This window comes from Chrysochloris asiatica, unplaced genomic scaffold, assembly GCF_000296735.1.
Source record: "Chrysochloris asiatica unplaced genomic scaffold, ChrAsi1.0 scaffold00055, whole genome shotgun sequence".
Lineage (NCBI taxonomy): Eukaryota > Metazoa > Chordata > Mammalia > Afrosoricida > Chrysochloridae > Chrysochloris > Chrysochloris asiatica.
The window spans coordinates 4563246-4590473 of record NW_006408573.1 but is presented as its reverse complement, the minus strand read 5'-3'; the positions used below and the strand labels follow the sequence as shown (position 1 = coordinate 4590473).

Genomic DNA, 27228 nt, shown 5'->3' with positions numbered 1-27228 from the left:
CAGAGGTATGTTGCCCCATCACTGAACTTCCCCTAAGTTTCTTCGAATTTTACCCCATTTTACACATGAGGAAACTGAGGGTCAGAGAGTGTCATGGTATCAGAGACGTTAGCCCTGAAGGGGATTCCTCTTTTCACTTGCTCTCGGGCCCCTAGTCTCCTCCTTGCTGGTGCAGTTCTGAAATGGTGTCCCTGAGACACCCTCTGCACTTTGCCGCAGCCAGAGGATGCAACGTAGAGCAAATATTGCAAACACAGGCATTTGTGTCCCAGTTTTTCCACGTATGTGTCCTTGAGCCATTTCAGCCTGTGTCCACACCTAGAAAATGGGCCTAATAGTAGTTATCTATTAAACGAGAAATACAGGTGAGGCACCAAGCTTAAAGCTTGAGACATGGTCCAGGTCTACTTAATGACAGTTTATTATTGGTTGTTTCCTGAGGGCAGGGGATGACCACTGTCTCTCCAGTACCAAGCTAAGTGCCTAGTGTATAGATGTTGAATAAATATTTGTGCGCACAGCGGGATTTTTCCCAAAAGCAGGGGCTGAGGTCCGTCCTCAATTATTCCAAACTCTCCCTTTCCATCCAACAAGGATGCCTTAAGGCTCACTGTTATAGTTGTTCTTGTTAAGTGCTGTTGAATCCGTTCTGACCCACAGCGACAGAATGGTTATGAGCCACATGCACACGGATGCATCACCCTTGGGTGGCTCTTCAGAGGGACTATGGCCCTGGTAGGCTAGAGCCAAGGGGCATGAGGTCAAAACGTGCCCCTCCCTTACCTCCAGAACTTGTTATCAGCAAAGATATACGTCTTCTTATTCTTGCTCCAGTTAAAGGCAGCATCCACTCGTTGGACGTCAGATGGCAGCCCTAGGCTGGTCAGCGGCTTAGGGTACCCACGCTCCAGGGTGCTGGCGGAATAGATCCAGTATTCATTCCCTAGGGTAGAAGCAAAGAGACATGCTGAAATCTCCCCGGACACCCTGTTCCTCACCCTGAAGTCACTTTCAGCAGGCACACTGGTCCCTGCTCACTGCATGTACTCAGAGAATGAATCACACTGTGATTCTAAAGAGAGGTGACAGACAGCCAAGAAGAGGAGAAGAGGGGAAGACATCTAGCTCACTGTACACTAAGGGTTTACCAGAAAGAGGCACCTTCTCCTAATTGGCACAAAGGTGCCCTGGGGACTAGCAGCTCCTCTGGCCAGAGCCCATGAGATATGGGCAGAGGGTTTAGAAGGTCTCAGAACAGAGAATAATGGACAGGGATGGAGATATGGGGAGCTGGTTGGGTGGAACAACATGTACTCAGTCTTGGTTGTGCCTCAGTTCCTCTAGGAAGCCTTCCCGGTACCCCAACTATGACCAGGCCCCACCTCAGTCAGCCCTCTTACTGCACCCCTATCAATGGCTTGACTCCCTCACAAGTCTGTGAGCTTCATCAAGGCAGCTCCCTGCTAAACCCAGCGCATGGGAGATGCTCATAGAAGCTCTGCAACTGCACTAAGCTCTCCGTCACATGGCGCCCTCTTGTGTTTCAGAGAAGAACTGCTCCACAGGTGTTCCTAGGCAGTGATCTTTACAGAAGCAGCTCGCTAGGCCTGCGTGGATATAAACTGCCAATCTTTAGGTTAGTGGCCCAGAGCAAATTGTTGGGCCACCCAGGCTCCTATGTGTATATATGTGTGTGTGTGTCTATACATACATACATACATACATACATACATACATATATATGTATGTATATACACACACACACACAACCTTGATGATTTTTATCACTTTGAGATTCTCTTTGTATCATTACTGACTTAATTATTTTGCTTTCTATAAATTCATTTGGAAACTTTAAAGATAAATTGATTTTTTAAAATTAAAAATGTAAATAAATGACTTTAAAAAAATTACAACTAAAGAAACAGAAACAAAACTCTAAAGTTCTGGCCTGTCAAAACCTCTAGCATTAGAAAGGTCAGAAACATATAGACACTAAACTGAGACTTTTCTTCTAGACACAGGATTGGCTTGGAAAGGAAATGAGATGTTCGCACTGGATTGACACTATTTGATGGTGGATTTCTGACCCATCCTCTCAGGAGAACTCAACACTTTGGAAGGATTCAAACAGAATGAGTGGTCCCCTGAGGAGTGGGATTATTCACAGGTGCAGTGGACCCTCCCATATATCTGCAAGGAGCCCTGGTGTGGTGCTGCAGGTTAATGCACTGGACTGCAACGTTGGTGGTTCAAGCTCACGAAACCTCACCCAGGGTTGCTATGGGCACTTAACAACAGTAACAACCTACCTGCAAAGAACACAGTCTTCTCCTCCTGTGGGTCCTCGTATACAGCATCGATCTTTTCCGGGAGTTGAGGCCAGAATGTGGCCACCAGCAGAGGCCCCATGGGCTTGTCACGTGGTGTCACGGTCCGCCAAATGAACCTGGGAAAGAAGAGGACACAGGAAACCACATCTTCCGTCACCCTGCAGCACTGACCACTGAAGACACCTTCCAGCAATGATCCTACGGGGCGACGGTGTGGCAGGGATGAGACGGACCAGAGAAAGAGCAGAGTCCCCTTCTGCAAAGTGCCAGCACTGAGAAGCAACCACCTTGCTTTCCCCACCGCCTCCATGAAGCATTCCCTGGCTGATTATGTTCATACTGTGAGCTCCCTCCTCTAAGCCTTTCAAGGTCACTGCTGTTATTGTTGTTCAAGTTGGTTCCAACTTACAGTGACCCTGTAAAGGATTTCCGAGGAAGGGCTGCTGAGTTTGAACTGCCAGCCTTGTGGCCCAGTGCTTATCCTACAGCACCACACCAGGACTCCCTCAAGATCATTAACACTGAGCAGAGGAAAAAAAGTCTTCTCTCTTCTACTGGATTAAAAGTCACTTGAGGCAGGGGTTAATGGTGCTCAAAAGAGCATTTCCTAAATTGAAATGGAATGGATCCATGCCATCTGGTGAGAGAAGAGCACTCATGCAATCAGGGACTATGAACTGGCAAGCACTCTATGTACTGTGTCTCATTTAATCCTCACATTACAGGAAGAGGACTTACATGGGTGGTCTAGCGGCATCCTTTTCCCCACCCTCCTTTCTACAGAAGCCCACATCACATTTATGATCTCTCCTTCTCCCTGGTTGACTCTGCCCTTTGGTACTCCGTCTCAGCCATTGGTTGTCAAATAAATTGTGGTCCTCAGAGCAACATCAGCATCAGCAGCTGGGAATACCTGTGCTGGGGTGCTGCCACAGAGCCTTGGCATCTCTTCAATGCTGGTTGGGCTATTCAAAGCCAGATGGCATCTGACTTCGCAGTACATTTTGAGTCTCCTACCTCTCTGCACCAAAGCCCCTAATGCAGTGTCTGGAGGAGAGGACGCCCTGCACAGAAGTTTGTGGACCATCTGTTTCTCCCTGTATATACCACCAACTTTCACATTTCTATGCCTTTGCTCTCACGGTTCCTTCTGTCTCAGTCACCTTCTAAACCGATCCCTCTTTACGTTCATCAGTCTTGCTTACATGCTACTTCATCTGTGACGCCTTCCTTGATTCACTGTTATAGTTCAGTGCCATCTTGTCAGAGCCCAACACATAGCGACCCTATATGCAACCGAATCCAACACTGCTCCATCCTCACAACTGCAATGTGTGAGCCCATTGTCACTGCTACTGCGTCAGTCCATCTCATTGGGTGTCTTTTTATTGACTCTCTATCAAAAATGATGTGTTTTTTTTTTTCCAGGGACTGGTCTCTCCTGCTAACTTGTCCAAAGTATGTGAGACAAGTCTAGTCATCCTCACTTCTAAGAAGCATTCTGGCTGTTACTTCTTCCAACATAGATTTAATTGTTCTTCTAGCAGAACTAATTCTTCTCTGGTGTTCCTTATTCATTGTCCAGCTTTCACATGCATATGTTGTTGTTGTTGTTGTTAAGTGCCATCAAGTCAGTTCCGACCCATAGAGACCCTGTACAGAGTTTCAGAGGGTGTAAATCCTTACGGGAGTAGAAAGCCTCATCTTTCTCCTGCGGAGCGGCTGGCAGTTTTGAACTGCTGACCTTGTTTGCAGCCCGATTCGTAACCACTACACAACCAGAGCTCCTTATGAGGTGACTGAAAATACCATGGCTTGAGGCAGGCACACCTTAATCCTCAAAGTGACATCCTTACTCTTTAACACTTTAAAGAAGCCTTTTGCATCACATTTGCCTAATGCAATACATTGTTTAATATCCTGATTGCTGTTCCATAAACATTGATTATGAAACAAGTAAAATGAAATTTTTAACAATCTTTTCTATATTTATCATGATGTTGTTTACTGGTCCAGTTGTAAAGATTTTTGTTTTCTTTACATTGAGTTGTAATCCACACTGAAGTCTGTGTTCTTTGATCTTCAGCTTCAAGCTCTCTTCACTTTCAGCAAACAAAGTTGTATCATCTGCATATTGCAGGCTGTAACTAACAACCTTCCTCTAATCCTGATACCTCATTCATCTTCATATAATACAATTTCTCAGATGATTTGCTCAGCACGCAGATTGAATAAGTATGGTGAAAGAATACAACCCTGACACACATCTTTCCTGATTTTAAATCTTGTTGTCTTCTGAAGACTGCCTCTTGTTGTAGGTGTAGGTTTCGCATGAGCACAATTAAGTGCTCGGGAATTTCCATTCCTCCCGGTGCTATCTATAATTGGTTATGATTTTCACACAGTCTAATATCTTTGCATAGTCAATAAAACACAAGTAAACATTTTCTGGTATTTCCTGCTTTCAGCCAAGATCCATCTGACATCAGCAATAATATCCCTTGTTCCATGTCGTCTTCTGAATCCTGTATGAATTTCCGGCAGCTCCCTGCCAATGTACTGCGGCAACTGTTTTTACATTCTCTTCAGCAAAAATTTTAACTTGCACGTGATATTTCTTCTTTTGAGGCTTTCTGTGCTGTTCAACATTTTGCCCATAGAATCCTTTAATATAGCAAGTTCTGGGACACAGAACTAACTAGCATCAGATCAAATCCGTTCCCTAGGTACCCACAGAAGCATTTTGCTAAAGTCTGCCATCACACTCTTTTCCTTCTGCCATGTGTCAAATTCTCTATGTCCCTGTTTCTCAAACTTGATCGGAATTGCTCAAATTTTACTGTGCATCAGACTCATTTGGGTAATTTGCTAAAATGCAGATTCCCTGGGCTCAATCCCAGAATACCCAGGGGGAAAGAAACCCACATTTTAACACTCGCACTCCAGGAGGGAGTAGAGTAGCGCCTCTCTTTGGGAAACACTGATCTGAATAATCAGCAGAGCCCTAGTACCCCTCCAACCCAAGCTCCTAACACCTAGCTGTTCTGGCACAGTGACGTCAAATCATTACGTGTCGATAACAACAGTTATTATGATGGAATATTTACCCTATGTTAGGTATTATTCTAAGCACTAAGCTCATCTTGGAGTCCTGGTGTGGTGCTGCAGATAATGCGCTGGACCTTACGTCAGATTGAAAGGCAAGGTTGGTGGTTCAAACCCACCAGCCACTCCTCGAAAACCTTATACAGGGTTGCTAAGGGTTGGCTGGAACCCACTCGAAGACACTTAACAACAAGAAGGTTATCTAATCCTTGCAACAGCCCCATAACATCAGATCAAATATTCAAGTATTAGTCACATTTTATACATGAGGAAATTAAGGAAGAATTTCATCCCGGAGCCCTGGTTAAGCAGTCGCTAAACAAAAGGTCACTTCAAACCCACCCAGCAGCCCCAATGGCGAAAAACCTGACAATCTATTCCCATAAAGACTGTTGCTAAATGCTGTTGAATTGATTCCAACTCACAGAGACCCAGTGTACAGTTTCTGAGGAGTGACTGGTGGGTTTGAACTGCCAACTTTGAAGTTATCAGTCTAGCACCATACCAGGACTTGTTGGCTTGAACCGTTGATCTTGCAATTAGCAGTCTAGTACTTATCCTACAGCGCCACACCATGAGTACAGCCTAGGAAGTACGATGGGGCATTTCTACTCTCTCACATGGGGTCACTATGAGTCAGAAATGACTCAACAGCACTTCATGACAACCTCAACAACATGGTCACTCAACCAGGAAGCAGCACGTTCAGGGTTTTAACCCAGACAATCTGCCTGTAGCATCCATGCTCTTAACCCCTACTACACACAAATAACACATGTAGTATACATTTTTGGCTAGAAGCAGAACCCCTTTGTGCACTACTATTCTAAGCAAGCTATTAGCATTATATATGTCATTGTTGTTAAGTGCCGTCGAGTCGGTTATATATATGGATGCATTATTTACATGGGTGTGTTATTTACAAAACATACAGTATGCGCAAGAGAGAAATGGCTGGATAAAGGATGAATGGATGGAAGAGAGATGAATGATGGATGGACCTTAGATAATATATGCTATTCTCCAGTGAAAGGGAGCAGTAAGGTGAGTTTCAGCTCTTGGTTGACTGAGTGGGGGGCTGCACCAACAACCTGAATATCACGGATTCTCTAGACCCTGTGACCATTCCATACCTGGAACAACTTGGACATTTTGCAGTCAAGTCTATTTCAGATAGAGAAGGTCTATGGTAAAGTGGATTATTGTTCCCAATTTGATCCTTGTTTTAGAATTATACAGCCATGTGGTTTTGTAGTACTACTCCTAAAAGAGGTATTGGGTTTGGCCATGAGATTTGCATCTGCCAAATATTCTCAAACATATTCTGTCAGATATTCTCAAACATGATATGAGTGGAGGCTTTAAATGTGTTTGTGTGATTTGAGTGTTCTGCCATCAGTCAGAAGTACTTCTAATCCCAGAAGAACGAGTGACCGAAACTCACACATTAACACTCACACTCCAGGAGATACTAGTATAGGGCACAGAGAGATCGGTATCCAAAGTAGGCATCCAAGTGAACCCACCGATGAAGATGGAGCAAAAGAAATACTGTAGTAACAAACCACTGAGATTTGGAGGTTGTTTGATAAGCAGCAGGGATTCTAATCCAAGGCCATTTTGAGATGCTCCTGTTGGGTCCTCAGCAAGTGGGGGGGGGGCACATAAATAATGGGTAGAGGACAGAGGGCAAGGACTTAACTCACCGGTCCTTGAAGAAGAAGATCTCCCCACGGATCTGAGCGATGCCATCAAAGACAATGTCCTGTTTGCAAATCTCGGGAGTGACGGGTCCCAGTGTGGGGGTGGGGCCAGTTCCAGTGCCAGCATCAGTGTCCGGAGAGCCCCCTGGGGAAGAACATTTACTCTTAGAATCTCCTCACCAAGCTGAGCCCCCAAAGCGGCCCACTCAACCTGCTAAGGACCGGGAGAACCCACAGTCTGGGTGTAAGTGTAGGTAAGACAGGAAAAAGACCGGGGAGAGGAGAGTGAAGAGAAATCAGAATGTCACAGTGCTTAGCACTTCACAAACCACTCTTCACAGACCTTTCCCGAACCAGTCTTCTCCTTCCAGGATCCTCATCATTCCCAGTTTACACATGGGAAACCTGGGACCCAGAGAGTTGACTGGCTTGCCCTGGGACTGACAGCCAAGCCTCAGGTTCTTGAGTCCACAGGAGCACCAAGGCAGTCAGGGGGCCACTCCTGCATCTGGCACTAGAGTGTGGCAGATTGGCGAGGAGCCTTTACTCCTCATGATTCCCAGCCACATCTGGAGTTGAGGAAACGGAGTCCAGAGGGATAAAAACTCACTCAAGCTCTGGCAGCTGTAAGTGGCAGTGGAATCATGTGGACCCGGAGTTTCTTACTCCAAATCACAGGTTATTTCCCAAGTTCAGTGTTCCCAGGCTTCATCACCCAACCACCACCTTCGCTATTTTGGTCTGATCTGTCGTTGTGAAGTGCTATCGAGTGGATTCCGACTCATAGGGACCCTGTATAGGGTTTCTGAGGCTTTCAATCTTCGTGAGAGCACAAAGCCTATCTTTCTCCCATGGAGCAGCTGGAGGACGCAAACCATGGACCTTATGGTGTTTATCATACACCATTACCATTACACACACACGAGTAGGCTTCAAAAGTTCATGGGAAAATTAAATGAAAAGATAACAAAACTTTTCTTTTTGAGGCTCCCTGATCCTCGGAAACCCTATACAGGGTAGCTATGGGTCGGAACCGACTCAACGGCACTTAGCAACAACCCATTGTTGTTGTTAAGTGCCGTCGAGTCGGTTCCGACCCATAGCGACCCCGTACAGGGTTTCCGAGGGTGTAAATCCTTACGGGAGTAGAAAGCCTCATCTTTCTCCCGCGGAGCGGCTGGTAGTTTCGAACCACTGACCTTAAGGTTCGCAGCCCGATTCGTAACAACCCATAGATAGACATAAATAGACAGATATACAGATCGTCTATACTTAACAACATTATATATACATGCATACTGGTTTAAGTGCCATTGAGTCAGTTCTGACCCATAGCAATCCTATATAGGGTTTCTGAGGAGTGACTGGTGAGTTTGAACTGCCAACCTTGCAGTCCAGTGCATTAATGGGTATATATAATTTGGATTTCCAGTGTGGTGCTGTGGATCAGCACTGACCTGATCAGCAGTTCTAACTCACCAGCTGCTCCTTGGAAACCCTATACAGGGTCATTATGAGTCGGCACTGACACGACAACATGTAACAACAAACATATATATATAAGTTACTTTTTAAACTCTGCTTTATAAGCATTGTCGCTTTAAGTGCTGCTGAGCAAGTTGTGACTCATAGCAAACCCTATACAGGGTTCCCAAGGAGCAGTTGGTGGGTTTGATCTGCCAACCTTGCAGTTAGCAGTCCCGTGCTTATCCTACAATGCCACACCATGAGCCCGTAAGAAGCATTGTTGTTGTTGTTGAGTACCGTGGAGTCGGTTCCGACTCACAGTGACCCTGCACAGGGTTTTCCAGGCTATAAATCTTTACGGGAGCAGAAAGCCTCATCTTTCTCCCGCGGAACCACTGGTAGTTTCGAACTGCCGACCTTGAGATTAGCAGCCCGATTCGTAACCACTACGCTACCAGAGTGGGATTCAAGGCAGTAGCTGTATTGATCCTATTGCTCATTAAACTAAAAGCACCGTAGTGAAAACTACAAACTTTACTCATGTATTATTAAAGTCACCTATATGATCCATGGCGGCCTTCTATACTCTGGGAAATCCTGCCTTGTAACTTACTAACTTTCCTGCATCATGTTGTTGTTGTTAGGTGCTGTCAAGTCCATTACGACTCACACGAGCAACTGTACAACAGACCCAGATTCTGCCCAGTCCTGTGCCATCCTCACAACTGTTGCTACGTTTGAACCCATCCATGGTGCTGCCGCTGTACAAATCCATCTCATTAGGGGTCCTGGATTATAACCCAGCTAAACTCCTTAAACCTGTGTGCCCTGTCACCTTTCCGAGTTTACACTTCTAGGAAACAGACACCCCTTTCTGCCCTGCATGCCTCTCAAAGTGACTCTGAAACCGAGAAGCACACAGATTCAAATAGGAGCCTTGTTTGGAAAGGAAAGAGACTCCCCAAGGAACACTTCAAGTATTGCTGACTCCCCTTCCTCATTCAGACCTCCAGCTCTAGTCTCCTTCGGTCCTAGATCTGGCTAGTTTCCATGCCCTAGGCCTCGACCCATGGTCTCCTAAACCAGCCCCCACAGACATCCCCAGGCTGTGGTTTACCATAGAGATCTTGAATGCCCTTGATGTCATCGTGGGACAGGCGGAAGTTCTTGGTGTAGGTGTATATGGGGGCCATCAGGGCTCCGGGGTCCTCCGAGTGCTCCAGCCCCATTGCGTGGCCAAACTCATGGGCTGCCACGAGGAACAGACTGTACCCTGGGGGCCATAGGGAGTGGGGAGTAGAAAGACAAGGAAAGAGGTGAGAGCAATCTAGACCTGACCTTTGAGCATCAGCAAGGTGGGGCGGAGAGCCCCAAGGGGACCATGATGTTTTCCTGTCTCAAGAAGTCTAGGATTATTAGACTCTGACTGGCTAGTACATTCAAGTAGGGCCAGCCAAAGTCCCCTTGACCCTTTCAGGTGGGCTACTACAAAGGAGAAATGCTCTGCTTACTCTCACTGGTTACAATTGAGCTTCCTGCATTGAAGTTCTGTGCATGGTTATGGGAAATTTGGCATCAATTAGGGGTAATGATTACATCACGTGATTCATGGAACTTATTATTACTAAGATGTGCCCTTGAAAACTTAAGAATTTGCAAATGCTGTATTATATATTTAAAACCACAACAAAAGGTGAGCTTCCTGATGTTTTGAGTTTTTCTATTAAGACTAGGGACAAAGCCTGCTACTTAGAGCCCCAAAGAGAGAAGAGAGTAAAGCTGGTCCCTCAGGGCCACCGTTCAGGCTGCAGGTAAAACAGTGAAAACTCTGCTCACTTATCAGAGTGCTTGCCCAGACTCAGCCCCAGACAGCACACAGATGGACATCACCCCTGCCACAGGCTTTCGAGCCACCAATTGTTCAGGTAGGTAGAGAATCTCACACCCTGGCTCGCAGGCCAGAGCAATGCAGGTAAAGTCAAGATCTGCCTTAGTGTGACACTCGATGACGGGGTCACAGAAAGATGGTTTGCTCAGCCTGTCAGTTAACATTCTGTAAGTTCTAGCTTACTTCCAGAAAAAGAATAAAAGCCTCACTGAAGAGAAGCTCATTGAATTCTGGCAGGATGGGCCCATGAAGTCAGAATGAATGGCCCCGAGCGCTGAGCTCCCTACCACCATGGCACAGGACACAGTTGGGTCACTAGCTGTGTCCTGGTCACTCTGGCCTAGAGGGCAGAGACCTGTCCTAGCTGCTGTGTCCCCAGCAGCCAGCATTAGTGAGGACTGCAGCTGGGGCCAGGAGAGGGCTCTGAGAGCTCTTCAGTGGGACCTTTCCACCTCCAGGGTAGGCTTGCGGCAAGGCTGAGACCACCTTTTCTCCCCTTCCTTCTGCCAGAGGGACTGCCCACTCAGGTGTCTCTTCATCAGAGTGGGCGTGTCTCCTGAGTGACCCTTGGCTTCTGTGCCCAGAATGCAGACATTTTGGGGATAGAAATCACCCTATCTACAAACATGGTAGAGGAGGAAGGGAGCCTTGTCCTTAGAAAGAATAGGATTCCTTCAAGAGCACGCCAGGGATGGACGGAGTGAGGCCCAAGCAGGCAACCTGTCTCCATCTGGGATGGACCTCAGTCAGGAAGTGTGGGTGGCATGTCTCTGTACCCTGGTCTGGGCAGAAGCCCCACTTGCGGTCATCGTCGTAGTTCCCGGTGGTCGAGCACCACATCTTCCCGTCACTGCGGCCCGCGCTGGTACAGCTCTCGTGCTTGTTGCCCAGGAAAGTGAAGGGGAAGATACAGGGGGCACCTTCTGAGTTCCCGCCAACAGTGGACATGGCTGTGGGGGTAGAGTTATGGGTCAGGAGACAGTGAGGGCTCGGAGGCCACCACTGGACCCTAACAAGGACATGATGTAACATATCACACATACTGAGTGCTCACTTAGTCCCAGGAAGGTCTCCTCTACACCAAAACAGCCCCAAGTTAGCCCGTTTCAGGGATGGGGAAACCAGTGCTTGGAGAGATGACAAAACTTCCTTAAGGAGACACTGCTAGCAAGTATCCAGACTGGGATTCAAACCCAGGCAGTCAGATTCCAGAATTATAATTAACCTCCCAGGATTGGGGATCTGGCTGGAGTCTGAGACAAAGGGTTCAGACAGAACTAATGATGTCAACCTGCTCCTCTAGACTGTGGGCTGCCTTAGCAGGGGTCTGCGTTCCACCCACATCCATGTAAATAAGGCTGGAGAACATGGGATGCCCTCAGAGCAAAACAGATGCTGAAAGATAGAAAGCTAGGAACTAGGACAAAGGAAGGGGAAGGGATGGGAGATGAATGATGCTCAGGGGGGCTGTGGTCAGCAGAAGGTCCCAGGCCTGACACCCAGGTATTTCCAGCTGATTCTGTTGTTCTGACTCCAGTCTCCATGTCGATCCAGCTAAGCAGCTGATAAGTACCCTGTGCCAGGATAAGGAGAATGTTTTCTCAGGCACACCCACCGGTCTCGGGACAGAAGCCATACTTCTTGTCACGGTCGTAGTCCTCCGTGGTACCGCACCAGCGGTAACCATCGGTGCGCCCTTCAGTGGTGCAGCTGTCGTAGGATGTCCCCTGGAAGCGGAACGGGAACTTGCAGGGTTGTCCGTCTGAGTTTCCGCCCATGGTTAACAGGGCTAGGCGGGGAGAGAAGGAAAAATGTGAGAGACAGCAGGGCTACCTACAGAGGTCGGGGGAGTGTTGTTAAAATAGTAAACAGGCTTTATACTGCTTAGTAAATCCCTGGTTGTTACAAGTGGTTTGTGCTGGACTACTAACCAATAGGCTGAGTGAATACACCCAGAAAGTCAGAGAGACAAGGTCTGGCAATCTGCTTCTCTAAGACTATGGTCTCCGAAAACCCCAGATTGTATGGTCACCGAAAACACCAGACTGTGCAGTCCCTTGAAACACAAGGAGCTGCCACGAGTCACAATCGACTCTGATGTATCAGGTGGGGGCCAGCCCAAACTTCCCACAAGACCCTCTGGATCCAGAAATGGTTAATTTCTGAGCCTACAGCAGGGGGTCTCAAGGACCCAACCCCAGTCCTAATACATCATACACAGTTGGGAGGACGGAAGGAGTCTCCTCTGGATAAGGAAGCTGAGGCTTTGAAAAAGCGGGTCTGAAGCTTCTCATGGTGTTTACTAGAAGAACTTGATAAGGCTTGTAACTGAAACTGTCAAAACAGAAAACAAAAAGCTAAATCAAGCCTGTGGCCATGAGGCAATTCCAACTCGTGGCGACCCTGTGTGCTACAGAGGAGAACTGTGCTCCACGGGGTTTTCGCGGTTGTAAGCATGATGAATGCAGACTCCCAGACCTTTCTTCAGCAGTGCTGCTACGTGGGTTTAAACGCCAACCTTCTGATTAGCAGTTGACAACAAACCACGTACGCCGCACAGGGCACCTAACTGATACTACAAAGCATACTAATTTTAATCTCTCTTGCTCCTTCATGCTCTGTCTCCCATACACACACACACACACAGAGCAAAATCACCATCTCCTTCCAACCACAGGGACTTTCCCAATGGCCTTTCTGCTGTGGTCCCTGCAGGAGGGAGGGAAGGAGAAGAGGGGGAGGAGAGAGAGGTGGGGAGGAGAGAAGGAAGAAGATGAAGACAAAGCAGAAGGGGGAGAGAGCGGCCTTGTTGGAAACCCTTTAATACACACTTCAAGCCCTCACTCTGACTTCCCCGAGGCTGGTGTCCTGACTAGAGAGTGAGGGGGTACGGATGGATTCCGACTCTGGGTTCTTCCCCATCCCCACTCCTTTATCCACCCTAAAGCTACAAAATGGTGTGTTTCTGGAATTGCCAACGAACAAAACCACAAGTACGTAACAAGGACCATCTGTGCAGAGCGACGCCAGAGGTGACCTCACCATAGCCAGGACAGAGCCCAGCCCTGGGACTCAGGGTCCCCCCATTCTTACTGCTCCCCTTTATCCATGGGGAGACACAAAACTGACCACATGACTCAGTGGCCTTGGCACCCGGAGTAAGGGAAGGCAAGATGTTAATGTTGACTGAGTCCAGCTCCCACCTCCAGCTGGCTTTTGACCACGTGAAAAGTCCATCCCCTCCTCAGATCCTGCCCCAAGTGAAAATGGTGCAAAGCAAACACTGACTCGGCAGTCAGGAGGGGCTGAGTAACAGGCACCCCGGCCCCAAACACGTGCTTGTTGTACGCACTTGCGTCTGGCTAACGTTCAGTGTAGGGACAGATTTTTCCCAACTTATGAATTACAGCTGTTTCCACTCTGTTATCAAAGCAGCCTGTTCCCATCGGAGGGGCTGACTTGTGGGAGGGTTAACCCTACTTGAAAATGCAAGACACAACGAATATCATGGTTTTAAAACATCACGACTTATTAAGGGAACTGAAGCTCTTAATACACAGTTTGTTGTCTGTTACCAACAAGTAATTTCTGTCTCATGGCAACCCCATGTGTTCAGAGTACAACTTCTCTGTGGGGTTTTCAAGGCTGGGATCTTTTGGAAGCAGACATTCACAGCTTGTTTCTGAAACTTCTCTGGGTGGATGTGAACCACTAACTTTTGGTTAATAGGTCAGTGCTTAACCATTTGCACCACCCAAGAACTCCATAACACAAGGCTTTGCTTTGATAATAAAAGTGTAAAGAGGTGCACTGTTAACTGGCTATTTGGTTCCTTCCTTTTGTTACGATAGTTGGCACTCAGCGTTCACAGAGATTCACATATAGGTAAAATTACACCCAGTGATTGTGCCCCAAAAGCATGTGCTGAAATTCCAACCCCTGTACCTATGAATGATCCTGTTTGGCATTAAAAGTTTTCTTATGTTGAGAAGCCCTGGTATTACAGTATGTTAAGCACTGGATTGGCAGCTACAAGACCAGTGGTTCAAACCCACCGGGAGAAAAATGAGGCTGCCTGCTCCTATAAAGATTTATAGTCTGGGAATCTCTATGCAGTTCTACTGGGACAATACTACTGGGTCAGTAGGAGCCAGAATCGAATCAGACAGCAATGGGTTTGGATTTGTTGGCTTTATGTTAATGAGATCATACTGGGAGTAGGGTGGATCCTAAGCCTAATCCCTTCTGTGTGGTGTCAGGAAAAGAATGGGACAGACACAGATGTGCACACAGAGGAAAGACAGACAGCATGGGAAGACCCATCTACAAGCAAAGGAGCCCCAAAGCCTGCCAGAAGACATCAGAAGGTAGGAGAAAGGCCGACAGGATGGATCAACACCCCTGAGACCCTGATTTGAAGATTTAGCTTCCGGTACTGCAACAACAACAACAATTGTAAGGAGCTCTGGTAGCGTAGTGATGACCAGTTAGGCTGCTAATCTCAAGGTCAGCAGTACAAAACTACCGGCTGTTCCGTGGGAGAAAGATGAGGTTTTCCGTTCCTGTAAAGATTTACGGCCTCAGAAATACTATGCAATGTCGCGATGAGTTGGAACCGACTCTAGTCTACACCACTGCCGCCACCATCACTGTGAGACTATAAATACATGTTCTTTGAAGATACCCATTTGTGGAGACATGAGGTAGTTAATACATAACACATAGACTGAAGTGTCTCTATGGTAGGAAAGAAAGAAGTACTTGCGAAAATATTTTGGATTTTCTCCCATTTCCTTCAAATTTTCTGCGCTTTCAATCTCTAGAATCTTCAAATAAGATGACTTGAGAAGTATGAAGTTCGGCATACTAACTTGTTATGATTTATACTATGAAGTGTGCTAAGGGTATTTTAAAAAATGATCAAGTGTGTAGGATCAACACCCTTATCCCTTTTTCAAACTTTCCTCTCACAAGGTCTCAAAATTTTCTAGTGAGCAATGAAACACACACACACATAGAGTGAAGGCTACTGGCTTGACAAAAACAGAGAGATATAGACATCTAGATAGAATGGAGTGACAGAAAAGACAGAGACCAAGAGAGGCAGATGACAAAGCCCCACACCAGACACACATACACACATATGTGCAGATGCACACACCTTAGCAGTCAGCAGCCACAGAAGTGGCTGTAATTCCCCAGGTCCTGACTCCCAGTCTCCCCACTAGGGTTCTGATTCATCTCCAAACTTCTCAAGTCCATGAGCCCTGAATCCTGGTTGGTGTGTACACAGCGCTTCTTAAGACAACCATGAGCATTTGAAGAACTCAAGTTCATTTGAGGAGCTCTGGTGGAACAATGGTTAAAGCACTTGACTGCTAACAGAAAAATCAATGGTTGGAACCCACCAGCTGCTCCGTTAGAGAAAGGTGTGGCCACCTGCTTCCCCAAAGAGTAACAACCTTGGAAACTAACCAGAAAGTCAGTCATCTGCTTCCAGAAAAAGAAATGATCTTTGGAACCCTATGGGCAGTTCTAGTCTGTCTCTAGCTTCCCTGTGACTTGGCTTAGATTTGATGTCAATGGATTTTGGTTTGGGTAGGTTCACGCTACAGTATTCATAGGTTAGAAAACCAATCAGCACATCAAATCTGTGAGACTTAAAACAAGTGGCTGACTGAATGAAAATACCAAGTAAATGACACACACCTGGGAAGATGGGTCCTGAAGGAAGGAAGCTGGGGGACACTGGGTGGTCCCAGGCCTGACGCTTACCTTCGTGAGGGCAGAAGCCGTATTTGCCGTCCTTATCGAAGTTGTAGGTGGTGGAACACCAGAGGAAGCCATCACTGCGGCCGGTGTCGGTGCAGCTGGTGTACTCCTTCCCATTGAACAGGAACGGGAACTTGCAGTACTCCCCGTCAGCATTCCCATACTTCACACGGACCACTGAGGGGCAACAGAGGGTGGAGGGCGAGCGCTACAGAGGCCGGAGGGCATACCTCTCTGGGCCTTTCTTCAGAGACCAGTGTTCTGACTGCTCAAGTGGGAGACCCTTTCGGTCTCTCTTACTCCATTGAGCTTGCCAGAGAAGCTAACCCTTGTTTCTAGGTGACAGGGAGGCATGCAGGGGACTGCATAGGATGTGGGGCGTACAGATGGTGATTTTCTCACCTTGTCCTTCTCCCAAGGTCCACAGTTCATCATCATCAAAGTGGGAGTCGCCCCCAACTCCAGGTCCTGGGGCAAAGGCATGCGCCAGGAGTCCGTCCTTGCCATCAAAGGGGTACCCATCTCCATGCTCTGCAACACAGACGGGATCTCAGCATCCACACCCCATCCACGGCTGGAGCCCTTAGCACACCTAGCACATTGCCCGGACTCCTGGAGTTATCCAACCCCGGCAACACTTATTACCAATCTATGGTCTACACCACTCGTTAAGTCTACACAAACCCCCGTATCAATACCACTGACCTTCACTGTGTACAACTACCACCAACATGCACTTCACTGACCACACACCAAACCAGCCACACCGGGGTATCCACACTCATGACTCCCTTGTCTCCAGTGTTTACACTATCGACCTTCATGTCTACACCACCCTCCTACCTTCAGGTCATACCACCACCGACATCCACAACTCCAACTCCATCCTGACCACTTTGCCACCAAGGTCAACACCACACCCACACGTCGACACTGTTCCCTGTGCCCGAGCCATACACCCTCTGTCCTGATTTGTGTCTGAACTACTCGCCTTCATGTCTACACCACCACCAATGATCCGAATACCAACCCACTTATTCTCACCCTCATGGACACAGTTCCTTGGTGTCTGCCAAGGGCACCTTCTACAATGGCAGAAATGTTCTTTATGCTATCCAGTCTAATAGCCTCCAGCCTCATGAGACTACTGAACATTTGAAATGTGGCTAATGTGACTGAGGGACTGCATTTTAAAGTTTAGTTCGCTGTTCGCTGTGGTGAACTTAAATTTAACCTTAGCCATATGTGCCGAATGGCTACCATGATGGCCTTACTTCAGGTGTGAACACCCCCCAATTACAAGGCTCTCCAGCATGTGCTGTGTGTTTTTCTGCCCACACTTGCAATCTCTGTGCAACTCCTTTCAGTACCTACACCTTCTTCTCTCTAATCCAAGCTATTCTCTGTATCCCCATGCCGCTAATACTTACCCCAACGGCCAAAGTTAATCATGATGTCAGCTTCTCCATCGTGGATTCGAGAAAAGCGCAGTGGGGTCACGTCACTCCAGACCTGGAAGGCTCGAGCAAAGGCACTATCCACCGTTTCGGGGTCCAAATCAGGCGTGTAGCCAATGATCCTGGGGGTGGCAGAAAGGTGTGAGAAAGTCTGTGTGTGTGGGGGGGTATGCGTGCACTGAACGAGGCTGTGTGTACGTGTGCGTGTGTGTCTGAATGTGTGCTCGCATATGAGCACGTACAAGTGCGTGTATGTGAGTGTGTTGCAAGTAGACATGTGCAGCATTCACTCTGAAAACAGCCCTCCCAGAATGCCTTGCAGTACCACGGAGTTCCAGACCAGCCAGCATGCTCAGGTCCTCACATACAGCATTACAGGACACAGGGCAGAAATCCCTCCTTTCAAATCCTGCACCAGCCACACACAAAAAAGCTCTCAGGCTAGGATAGTCCCCCAAACCCAATAAGCAACCAATCATCCTATTTCCTTTGCTTCCACTCCAGTGACCTCATGTAACATTAATAATAACTATGACTAACCATTATGACATTCTTGCCATATGCCAGACACTCTGCAAAGCCTTTTACATATATGATTTGGCTTCAGTAGAACAATTCTTAACCCCCACATGGAAGACCCGTGTTCATTTCCCGGCCAGTACACAGCCAGCACCCATGTGTTAGTGGAGACTTGCATGTTATTATGGTGCTGAACGGGTCTCAATGGAGCGTACAGATTAGATGGACTAAGAAATCTACTTCTAAAAGTCAAGTCATTGAATACCCTGTGGAGCACAACAATCCATTCCGCAACCAGTCATGTGGATGGTGCAGAACTGGGTAGCATTTCTTTTAGTTCTATGTGGGGCCAGCATGAATGAGTCCCCATTTAGTACTGGACAGGCAAGAACTGACAGGTCAGTCACCCAATGGCTCATAGCTGGAAGGATGAAGCTCAAGTCACGGTCTGTCTGAATCCAGCTCTGTATGCAAACTCAGTAAGATGCCAAGTTCTGTCAGAAGATAACCTCATGGGTCCCCAGAGTGGAGAAAAGGTGAGACGCCTGCCCCCGCCCCCCATCCTGCCCTGACACCTGTATGAGATCTGGTTTTTGTCCCACTTGGGCTTGCGGGGGAAGAAGTTGTAGTTGGCCACATCGGGGTTGCCGCAGCGTGGCTTCCGCATGGTCTCAATGGTGCGCTGGTCCAGGTCACCTGTCTGGGGCAGTCCAAAGAACTTCTGCATCTTTTTCAGGGTGTCCTTCAGCACAAACAGGTTGCAGCTCTTCTTGGGGCAGCCGTAGAAGGTGTTCAGGTATTGCTGGGAAATGAGAGTAGCACCAAGATAAGCAGACACGTTAGAGTGGCATGGTACTGACCAGTCCTTTAGCCCAGACAGGAGATGCCAGGGGTCTGGGTTCCAGAACCAGCTCTGACACCCACTAGCTGAGTGACGGAGCAACTACATGTTGGGGGCTTACGCCAGGCACTGAGGTCAGCACTGGTTCACATGCATCTCTGATGTATTACTACCACACCATCATATGGAGGAAGAAACTAAAGCACAGAAAGATGTTAAGAAATGTACCCAAGATAACACAGCTCACATAGTTCTGTGATGTCTTATTACCACCCCCATCATATAGAGGAAGAAACTAAAGCACAGAGATGTTAAGAAATGTGCCTAAGATAACACAGCTCAGACACATCTACGGTGCACTGTTACCACCCCATCATACGAAGGAAGAAACTAAACCACAGAGATGTTAAGAAATGTGCCTAAGATAACATAGCTCAGACACATCTACGGTGCACTGTTACCACCCCATCATACGAAGGAAGAAACTAAAGCACAGAGATGTTAAGAAATGTGCCTAAGATAACACAGCTCACAAATATCTGAGCTGGACTTGGGTCCAATCAATCTGCTCTCAGAGCCCATGTTTAGTCAGTGATTGTCAATCATCCTGTTTTACCTCCATCATCTCATTTAATCTGGATTATTTTCCTCCTTTTACCCACAAAGGACACTCAAAAAGTTATGTACACACACAGCCTAGCAGCAGACAGATCTGCCATATCCAAAAAGAAAATGGTCCTGCCCTTTGGGGACTGAGGCCAAAGTCAAAAATGCCCTGGCAGAGGTCAGAGACCAACCACTCATTTACTTATTCCAAAAATGCTTTCTGCTGTGTGACAAGCCCTGTGCTACTGCTGAGGATAAATGGGCGAGCCAAGCAGCCAATACTTGCTGATGAAGATGACAGAGCACAGCCTTTGGTATCAACTGCATCTCAATGTAAAGAAAACAAAAATCCTCACCACTGAACCAATAAACAGCATTCTTAACCAACGGAGAAAAGATTGAAGTTGTCAAGGACTTCATTCTTCTTGGATCAACTATCAACACTCGTGGCAGCAGTAGTCAAGAGACCAGACGATGTATTATTGCATTGGGCAAATCTGCTGCACAGGAACTTTTTAAAGTGTTGAAGAGCAAAGATGTCAGCTTGAGGACTAAGGTGCGCCTGACCCAGGCCATTGTATTTTCATATGCATGCAAAAGCTGGACAGTGAATAAGGAAGACCGTAGAAGTATTGATGCTCTTGAGTTATGGTGTTAGAGGAGAATATTGAAAGTGCCATGGGATGCCAAAAGAACCAAAAGATCTGTGTTGGAAGAAGTGCAGCCAGAATGCTTCTTGGAGGCCATGATGGCTAAACTTCGTCTCTCATACTTTGGACATATTGTCAGGAAAGACCAGTTGCTGGAGAAGGATACCATGTTTGGTAAGGTGGAGGGAGGGTCAGAGGAAAAGAGGAAGACCCCCAACAAGATGGACTTGCCAAATGGCAGCATCGATGGCCTCAAGCGTGGCAACAATAGTGAGGTTGGCCCAGGTCCAGGCAGAATTTTGTTCTGTTGTGCATAGAGTCGCTATGGGTAAGTACTGACTCGACACCAAAGGCAGGCACCATTTCTGGCCTCCCAGGTCCCAATTCTACACAGGATGGCTGACATGGATCACAAATAAATCCCAAATTAAACACATGCTAAGTGTTTCATTGGGAAGGTGTAAGGGTCAGTGGGCCTTATGAAAACTGCCCTGACCTTGTTTGGGGAGTTCTTAGGGAAGGCTCCCCTGAACTCTTGAGGGAAAATATCTGGAGAATTTATACTAACAAGATGAAGGGAGGGAGGTCTGAATACTAGTAATAATGGCTAACACTTTAGGGTGCCTTTCTAAGTGCTTAATGTCACCTTTTCTTTAATGCAAAGATAGGCACCATTGTTATTACATTTTGCAATGTAGACCCTGAATCAGAAAAGTCAAATCACTTGCCCAAGATCACTAGGCTGGTTGGCTGGTTGGTTGGTACACACTCAGATTTGAAGTCAGGTAGTCTAATTTTGAGCCCATGTTCTTACACAACCCACTGCACCGACTAGATGTCCACAGACTCTACGGGGTACAAGGATCCACACAAGTTTGTCATTGCTCCAAAGCTTCCTTCTCTTCAAGCTCATCCAAGAGGCACATCATTCGTAGAAACAGTTCCAAGTCCTTGAAAAGGGCCCTGAATGGCATAAATGATTTGTGCTTAACGACTAACAAGCTCCCCAGCTGTCCCTCGGAAAACCTACACAGGGTCGCTATGAGTCGGAACCAACTCTATGGCACTTAAAAACAACAACACTAACAGAAAAGCTGATTGTTTGAAACCATCCTCAAGAAAGGTCTGGCCATCTGCTTCCAGAAAACCCTCGGGGGGTACAGTTCTGTTGTGTAACACACGACTCCACCGCAAGACGTTTTAGTTTTAAGACGATATGAAGGTGTCCCTACCCATCTATTCACAGGGCAGAGGCTCTGATGCTGGAAAAGGTGTCATATCCTGAGAAGGACTTCCCAGAGTGACCAGACAGCTTCGGGGTTCTGTCCTGGGCAGGTGGAGATAAGTCTGTATGGTTGTTGTGGTTAGGTGCTCTCGGTCAAATGAAACAGTGCCCAGTCCTGCCTCACAACTGTTCTGTTTAAGTCCAGTATTGCTGCTACCATGGCTATTCATCTCCTTGAGTGTCTTCCTCTTTTTCACTGACCAAGCATGTCGCTCTTCTTCAGGAACTGTTGCTACTGTCAAGTCGATCCTGATGCACACTGACACTGTGTAGCGTTTCCAAGGAGCTGCTGGTGGCTTTGAATCACCAACCTTGTGGTTAGCAGTCCAGTGCTTATCCAACAGTGCCACACCAGGACTCCTTTTCCGGGGCCAATTTCTCCTAATAACATATCCCAATTACATGCCATCCTTACTTCTAAGGAACATTCAAGCTGTGCTTGTTCCAAGTTTGTTCTTCTGGTTTTAGTATTCTTACCCAACACTGTAATTCAAATGCATCAGTGTTTCTCGGGTCTTCTTTATCACCATCCAGCTTTCAAATGCATTTGACGTGACATTCACTTCAGTGCTCAAAGTGACATCTTTCCTTCTAATACTTTAAAGATGACTTCTGCAGGAGATTTTCCCAATGCACTATCTCATCATTTGATTTTTATTTTTTTAATTTTTATTGTGAATTGAGTGATAGCTTACTTGGGAGAACATCAGTTTTACACCATTGTTTCAATGCAATGACTACAATCTCTTCCATGCATCATCATTCAAAAGTACTTGCTTCCATTCCCCGTTTTTTTTTTTTTTTTTTGGGGGGGGGATGTACACAGAAACACTCAGTAATGTATAATAACTCAAACAACCAAAGGGCACATTCTGTAAGCCTGCCTCCTGGCTGCCGGCTCTCAGTCTCTCTCTTTCCTAAGTCTAGAGTCCTCAGCTGCTCTCTCTCTCCATGTCTGTCTCCAGTGGCATTTGATTTCTTGACAGCTGCTCCCATGAGCATTGATTATGGATCCATTAAAATGAAATCCTTGACAACTTCAATTTCCCCCCCAATTATCATGATGTTGTTCATTGGGCCAATTGTGAGGACTTCTGTTTTCTGTAACCTAAGGCTGGTTTTGTTGTTGGTGGTGGTTTTTTATCTTCATCAGCAAATGTTTCAAGGTCTCTTCACTTTCGGCAAGTAAAGTTGTGTCATGTGCATATCACAGATTTTTAATTGGCTCTCCTTCAATCCTGATGCCATATTCTTCATAAAATCCAGCTTCTCATATTATTTGCGTTGCATACAGATTGAACAAGTATGGTGAAAGGATACACCCCCAAACCACACCATGTATGATTTTAAACCTTGTTCTGTTCTGATGATGACTACATGGACTATGTACAGGTTCTGCATGGGCACATTTAAGTATTCTGGAATTTCCATTCTTTGAAAATTATCCATCGTTTGTCATAGTTGAAAGCCTTTGCATAGTTAATGAAGTAAGCATCTTTCTGGTATTCTCTGCTTTCATCCAAGATCCATTTGATCTTAGCAATGATATCCCTATATCCTCCTATGCCTGCCCCGCCATCTCAGTTCTTTCCTTGGGTCCTCAGACCCTTCGAATAAGTTCCCAAGGAGAAATTCCAGGAAACTTTCCCAGAGCCCCAACCTTTAATCCTTCTAACTTGTCCCACGAATCTGGTTTGAATTTCTGGCAGCTCCCTTTGGATGTACTGCTGCAACCATTTTTGAATTATCTTCAGCAAAACTTCACTGTGTGACATTAGTGATACTATGTAATTATTTGTATATTCTTTAGGATCACATTTCTGGAATGGGCACAAATATAGATTTCTTCAGGTGGGCTGGATGGAAGGGACAAGACTTCTAAGGCTGTTAAGGAAATGAGACAGACATCCTGTAATCTGGAAGGAACACCTTTAGGGGTCCCGGGTGGAGACGTTTACAGGATGAGGGGGCAACGTCCTTCAACTGGCCCCGCCCCTGTCGGCCTAAGTAATGCTGCCTCCAGGGCGCAGCACGAAAGTCAGGCGCGTGCTCGCAAAAAATCATCTGAACCGCTGCTTGGAGGCCCTCCAGAAGGGAGGGCTCACTGGCCGCTCACCGACCCTAACAAGAATCAGTCCGCCCCCGCCCCACGCGCAAGAGCCCTCCTACGTTTGTCCCGCCCTCCCAGTTCTTTCCTTGGGTCTTCAAACCCTTTGGAGAAGTTTCCAAGGAGAAGTTCGAGGAAACTTTCCGAGCCTCTGAAAAGCCCAACTCTTGGCTTTTCCAGCTAACTTGTCCCTGGAGCCACGGGAAAAAGATGGTTCTTCCCCTTCCCTCCGGTCACAATGATTTACCAAATGGTCCCCTTGAGCTGTTGTTATTCAAGCCCCCCTCCAGGTGTGCAGCAAAGGTTCCTAGATGTTCGCCAAGCCCCGCTTGGCCCACAGCACAGATCTTCAGGTTTGCCAAAGTTACCCCCTCCCGAAGTGCCGAAAGAGGTTAAAAATCTCCCGTTTTTCAAAGACCCCTTTAGCTGTTTGCCAAAGACCTATCAAGACGCTTAGCCAACCCCCCTGATGTGTCCAAAAGTTGTTTACCAAGAGCAAGTGCTTCGGATGCCTGACAGTATTTGCAAAAAGGGCCCCCTATACAGCAGTTTACCAAAGAGCTGCCGCCTCTAGTTTCTCGCCTTCCCCCCCACCCCCACTTCGGGGTCGTTAACAGTGTCATTGTTTAGCAAAGTCCTCCTCCACTTACCAAAGCCCCACTCCCCCGTAACTGCAAGAGATTCTTCCATCAGTTCTCCAAAGAACCCCTAAACTGTTTACCGAAGTTGCTCTCCTTGCTGTGTGCCCCTCAACCACCGTCTCCAAAGTTTGTCTAAACGTGACTGGTTGTAACTCACCACAGCTAACTCTTTGTCGGTTTTGGGGGCGACGTCGCCGGGAAACTTGATGATAGGCGACGGCGGTGCAGCGGCGCGGCCCAACAGGCAGCCGAAGACGCAGAGCACCCGCAGGGCATTGGCGAGGGTGCCGCGGGCCCCTCGCGCCTCCATCATTGCGCTCCCGGGCCCGCGCGTCTCCCAGGGATCGCCGCCTAGCTGGCGCCTGCTCTGCGGCGCAAAGCTGCGCTCGGAGGGTGCACTCGGCTTGGTCGACTTCCCAAGACCGGGATCAGCAGCTCAAGGTCGGCCCACGTCTCCTGGCCCTCCACCGCAGCCGCCGGCTCCCGAAGGTCCAGCCAAGCCCTTTGTATGTTTAAAGCCACAGATGCGCTGCCTCCAACCACCGCCGGAGGAAGTCTGGATACAGCGGAAACTAAGGAGGGAGGCCGCCAGATGTAGCCGGCTGGAATGGGAGGTCTCTGGCAGCGCGTGGCGAGGGAGGGGAGGGGGAGCTTTCGGGTCCGCCCCTCCCCGCCTCTTCCCTCTCCCCCACCCCCCGCCCCACTTGTCTTTCTACTTTTTTTTTTCCCCCTCCTCTTTTCCCTACTGGTTACCCTGGCCTCTGAGTCCACCTTCTGCAGCGATTGGGGGATGGGGGTGAGGGCGCGTGCTTGTTCTCCTCGTGACCCTCGCTGCAGAGAAACATCTGGACCGTTTGGGGCCGACCGCTCTAGACCCTTGACGTGCGGAGGTTGGAAAGCAGCGGTTCTTGGAGGGAAGGCCGCAATCAAGACACCTTCTTTACTCCCGGGAGGTCAGGGATGGGGAGGGATGATCAGAAACGGATGATGAGAGACGCCCGCCTAACTGAAAGATGATCAGAGACCAAAGTTGAGATGTTAAGAGGACAGAGATGGAAAAAGCCAAAGGTGGAGACAAAGTGGAGGGCCCCAGCTTGCTTCCTCCCATTCCTCCCTCTCCTTACTCCCTCTCTTTCTTGTCTCCTTCCCTCTCCTTCGTCACCCTTCCCATTCCTTCCTCTTCTTTCCTTCCTAAAGCATTTTAAACATTTACTGGCCTCCAGAACAGTGGTAGATGCAAGATGTGCGTTGGGCTTGGGGGAGCACAGCCGACTTGGCCCCTGTCCCAGAGGAGTGCCGCTTCCCCATTAAGTGAGGGGCAACCCATCAGGCTTGTATCTAAACTAGCAGTCAGGGAGGGCTTCCTGGAAGAATTGACTTCTGAGAATAGGAGAGAGTATCCAGGTGGGGAGAGGGTATGTTTCAGGCACGAGGAGTCTTGGTCAATAATGTGTAAGCACTCAACTGCTAACTGATAGGTCAGTGTTTCTATTAGCAACCCAGATCTTGCTCAGCGAGGCTGAAGGATAAGAACAAAGATGGGGTGTGAAAGGAAATCTTTACTTTGGTTGATCAAGCAAGGAGCAAGACCAGACCATGGTCCCCAAGACAAACTCATGAACAAAGGAGCTTTTTAAAAATATACTTGACTGTGAGTGGGTTTATTATATGAGGGGGCTTCAAAATGTTTCTGGAAAAAATTCATGATCCCTTAATTTCATTCATTCTTTCTTTTGTTTTAACTTTTTATTGGGAATTGAGTGAAGGGGGTTGCAATCATACACTGTACTTCATTACAATGATTGCAATCCCCTCCACATACCATCAGTTAACAGTATTTACTTCTATTCACGTTAATTCTACCTTCCCCTGTGGTTTCCACTACCTTCACCTTTCCTCCTTCTTGCTGAATATCTGCCCTGTCACCCATGTTGACATGTGTCTACCCTCTAGCCAGTGAATAATTTTCCCTCCCCTACACCCATAACCATCATAAATTCTTTCTTTCTTCCTTCCTTCCTTTTCTTACATACTTACTTTCTTACATACGTTTTGTTTCATTTAATTTTCAGTTTTATATATAGATACCAGCAAGTAAATTGGGGTGGGGGTGGGAATGGGATTAAGAATATGTAACAGGTGACGAGTGTGCACTGGAATAGTGGGCGGATTCTTGGCCAGGAAGTTGGATAATGGGTTTGGGTATGCTTCAGGCATAGTCTACATAGCCCTAGCTCATGGTGATCTCCTTCACAACAGCCTCCACAGGGTTTCTACAGGCTGATTTTTAGAAGTGGATTGCCAGGGTTTTCTTCCTAGCCCATCTTAGTCTAGAAGCTCTGCTGAAGCTTGTTCATGAAAACCTCTGACAGGCGTGGCAGCTGTACATGAGCTGCATTTGCCAGGGATCAAATCTGAGGCTTCCTCATGGAGGATAAGAATTCTGCTTGTGAACCACCCACCATAGCCTGCTCAGGGACAGTCCAGTCATTGCTGTGTGCCATCAAGTCAGTTCTCACTCATAACGACCCTACTGGACAGAATATAACTTTTCCATAATGTTTCCAAGATGGTAACGTTTCCTGCTATGGCACTGTGGGTTAATGCAAAGTCGGTTTGAATCTCAACATCAGTGGTTCAAACTCACTAATTACTCCTTGGAAACCCTGTTCAGAGTCACTGTGGGCCTGAACCAACTCGAAGGCACTTAACAACAATCTTTACCAAAGCTGCGTGCCACATTTTTTTGGAGGGGCTAGTGGAGTTGAACCACCAACGTTTTGGATAGCAGCCAGCAATAGTTAACCACTGTGCCACTTGGGTTCTTTGAGGCCTTGAGATGAAAGACAGAAGC

The 27228-nt window shown here is 47.4% G+C and overlaps 1 protein-coding gene across 1 annotated transcript in view; it reads right to left on the bottom strand.

Annotated features, from left to right (window-relative positions):
- MMP2 (matrix metallopeptidase 2 (gelatinase A, 72kDa gelatinase, 72kDa type IV collagenase)) overlaps positions 1-24687 on the bottom strand; it is a 29787-nt gene extending 5100 nt beyond the window's left edge. The window contains exons 1-11 of the mRNA XM_006863524.1: positions 24532-24687; positions 18820-19046; positions 17699-17847; positions 16671-16799; positions 16272-16445; positions 12112-12285; positions 11273-11446; positions 9726-9881; positions 7145-7286; positions 2313-2449; positions 784-943 (exon numbers count right to left, since the gene is read on the bottom strand). Of these exons, the coding sequence (XP_006863586.1) occupies positions 784-943; positions 2313-2449; positions 7145-7286; positions 9726-9881; positions 11273-11446; positions 12112-12285; positions 16272-16445; positions 16671-16799; positions 17699-17847; positions 18820-19046; positions 24532-24687 (1778 nt within the window). The remainder of the gene's footprint in view (positions 1-783; positions 944-2312; positions 2450-7144; positions 7287-9725; positions 9882-11272; positions 11447-12111; positions 12286-16271; positions 16446-16670; positions 16800-17698; positions 17848-18819; positions 19047-24531) is intronic.
- Between the last annotated feature and the right edge of the window lie 2541 nt (positions 24688-27228).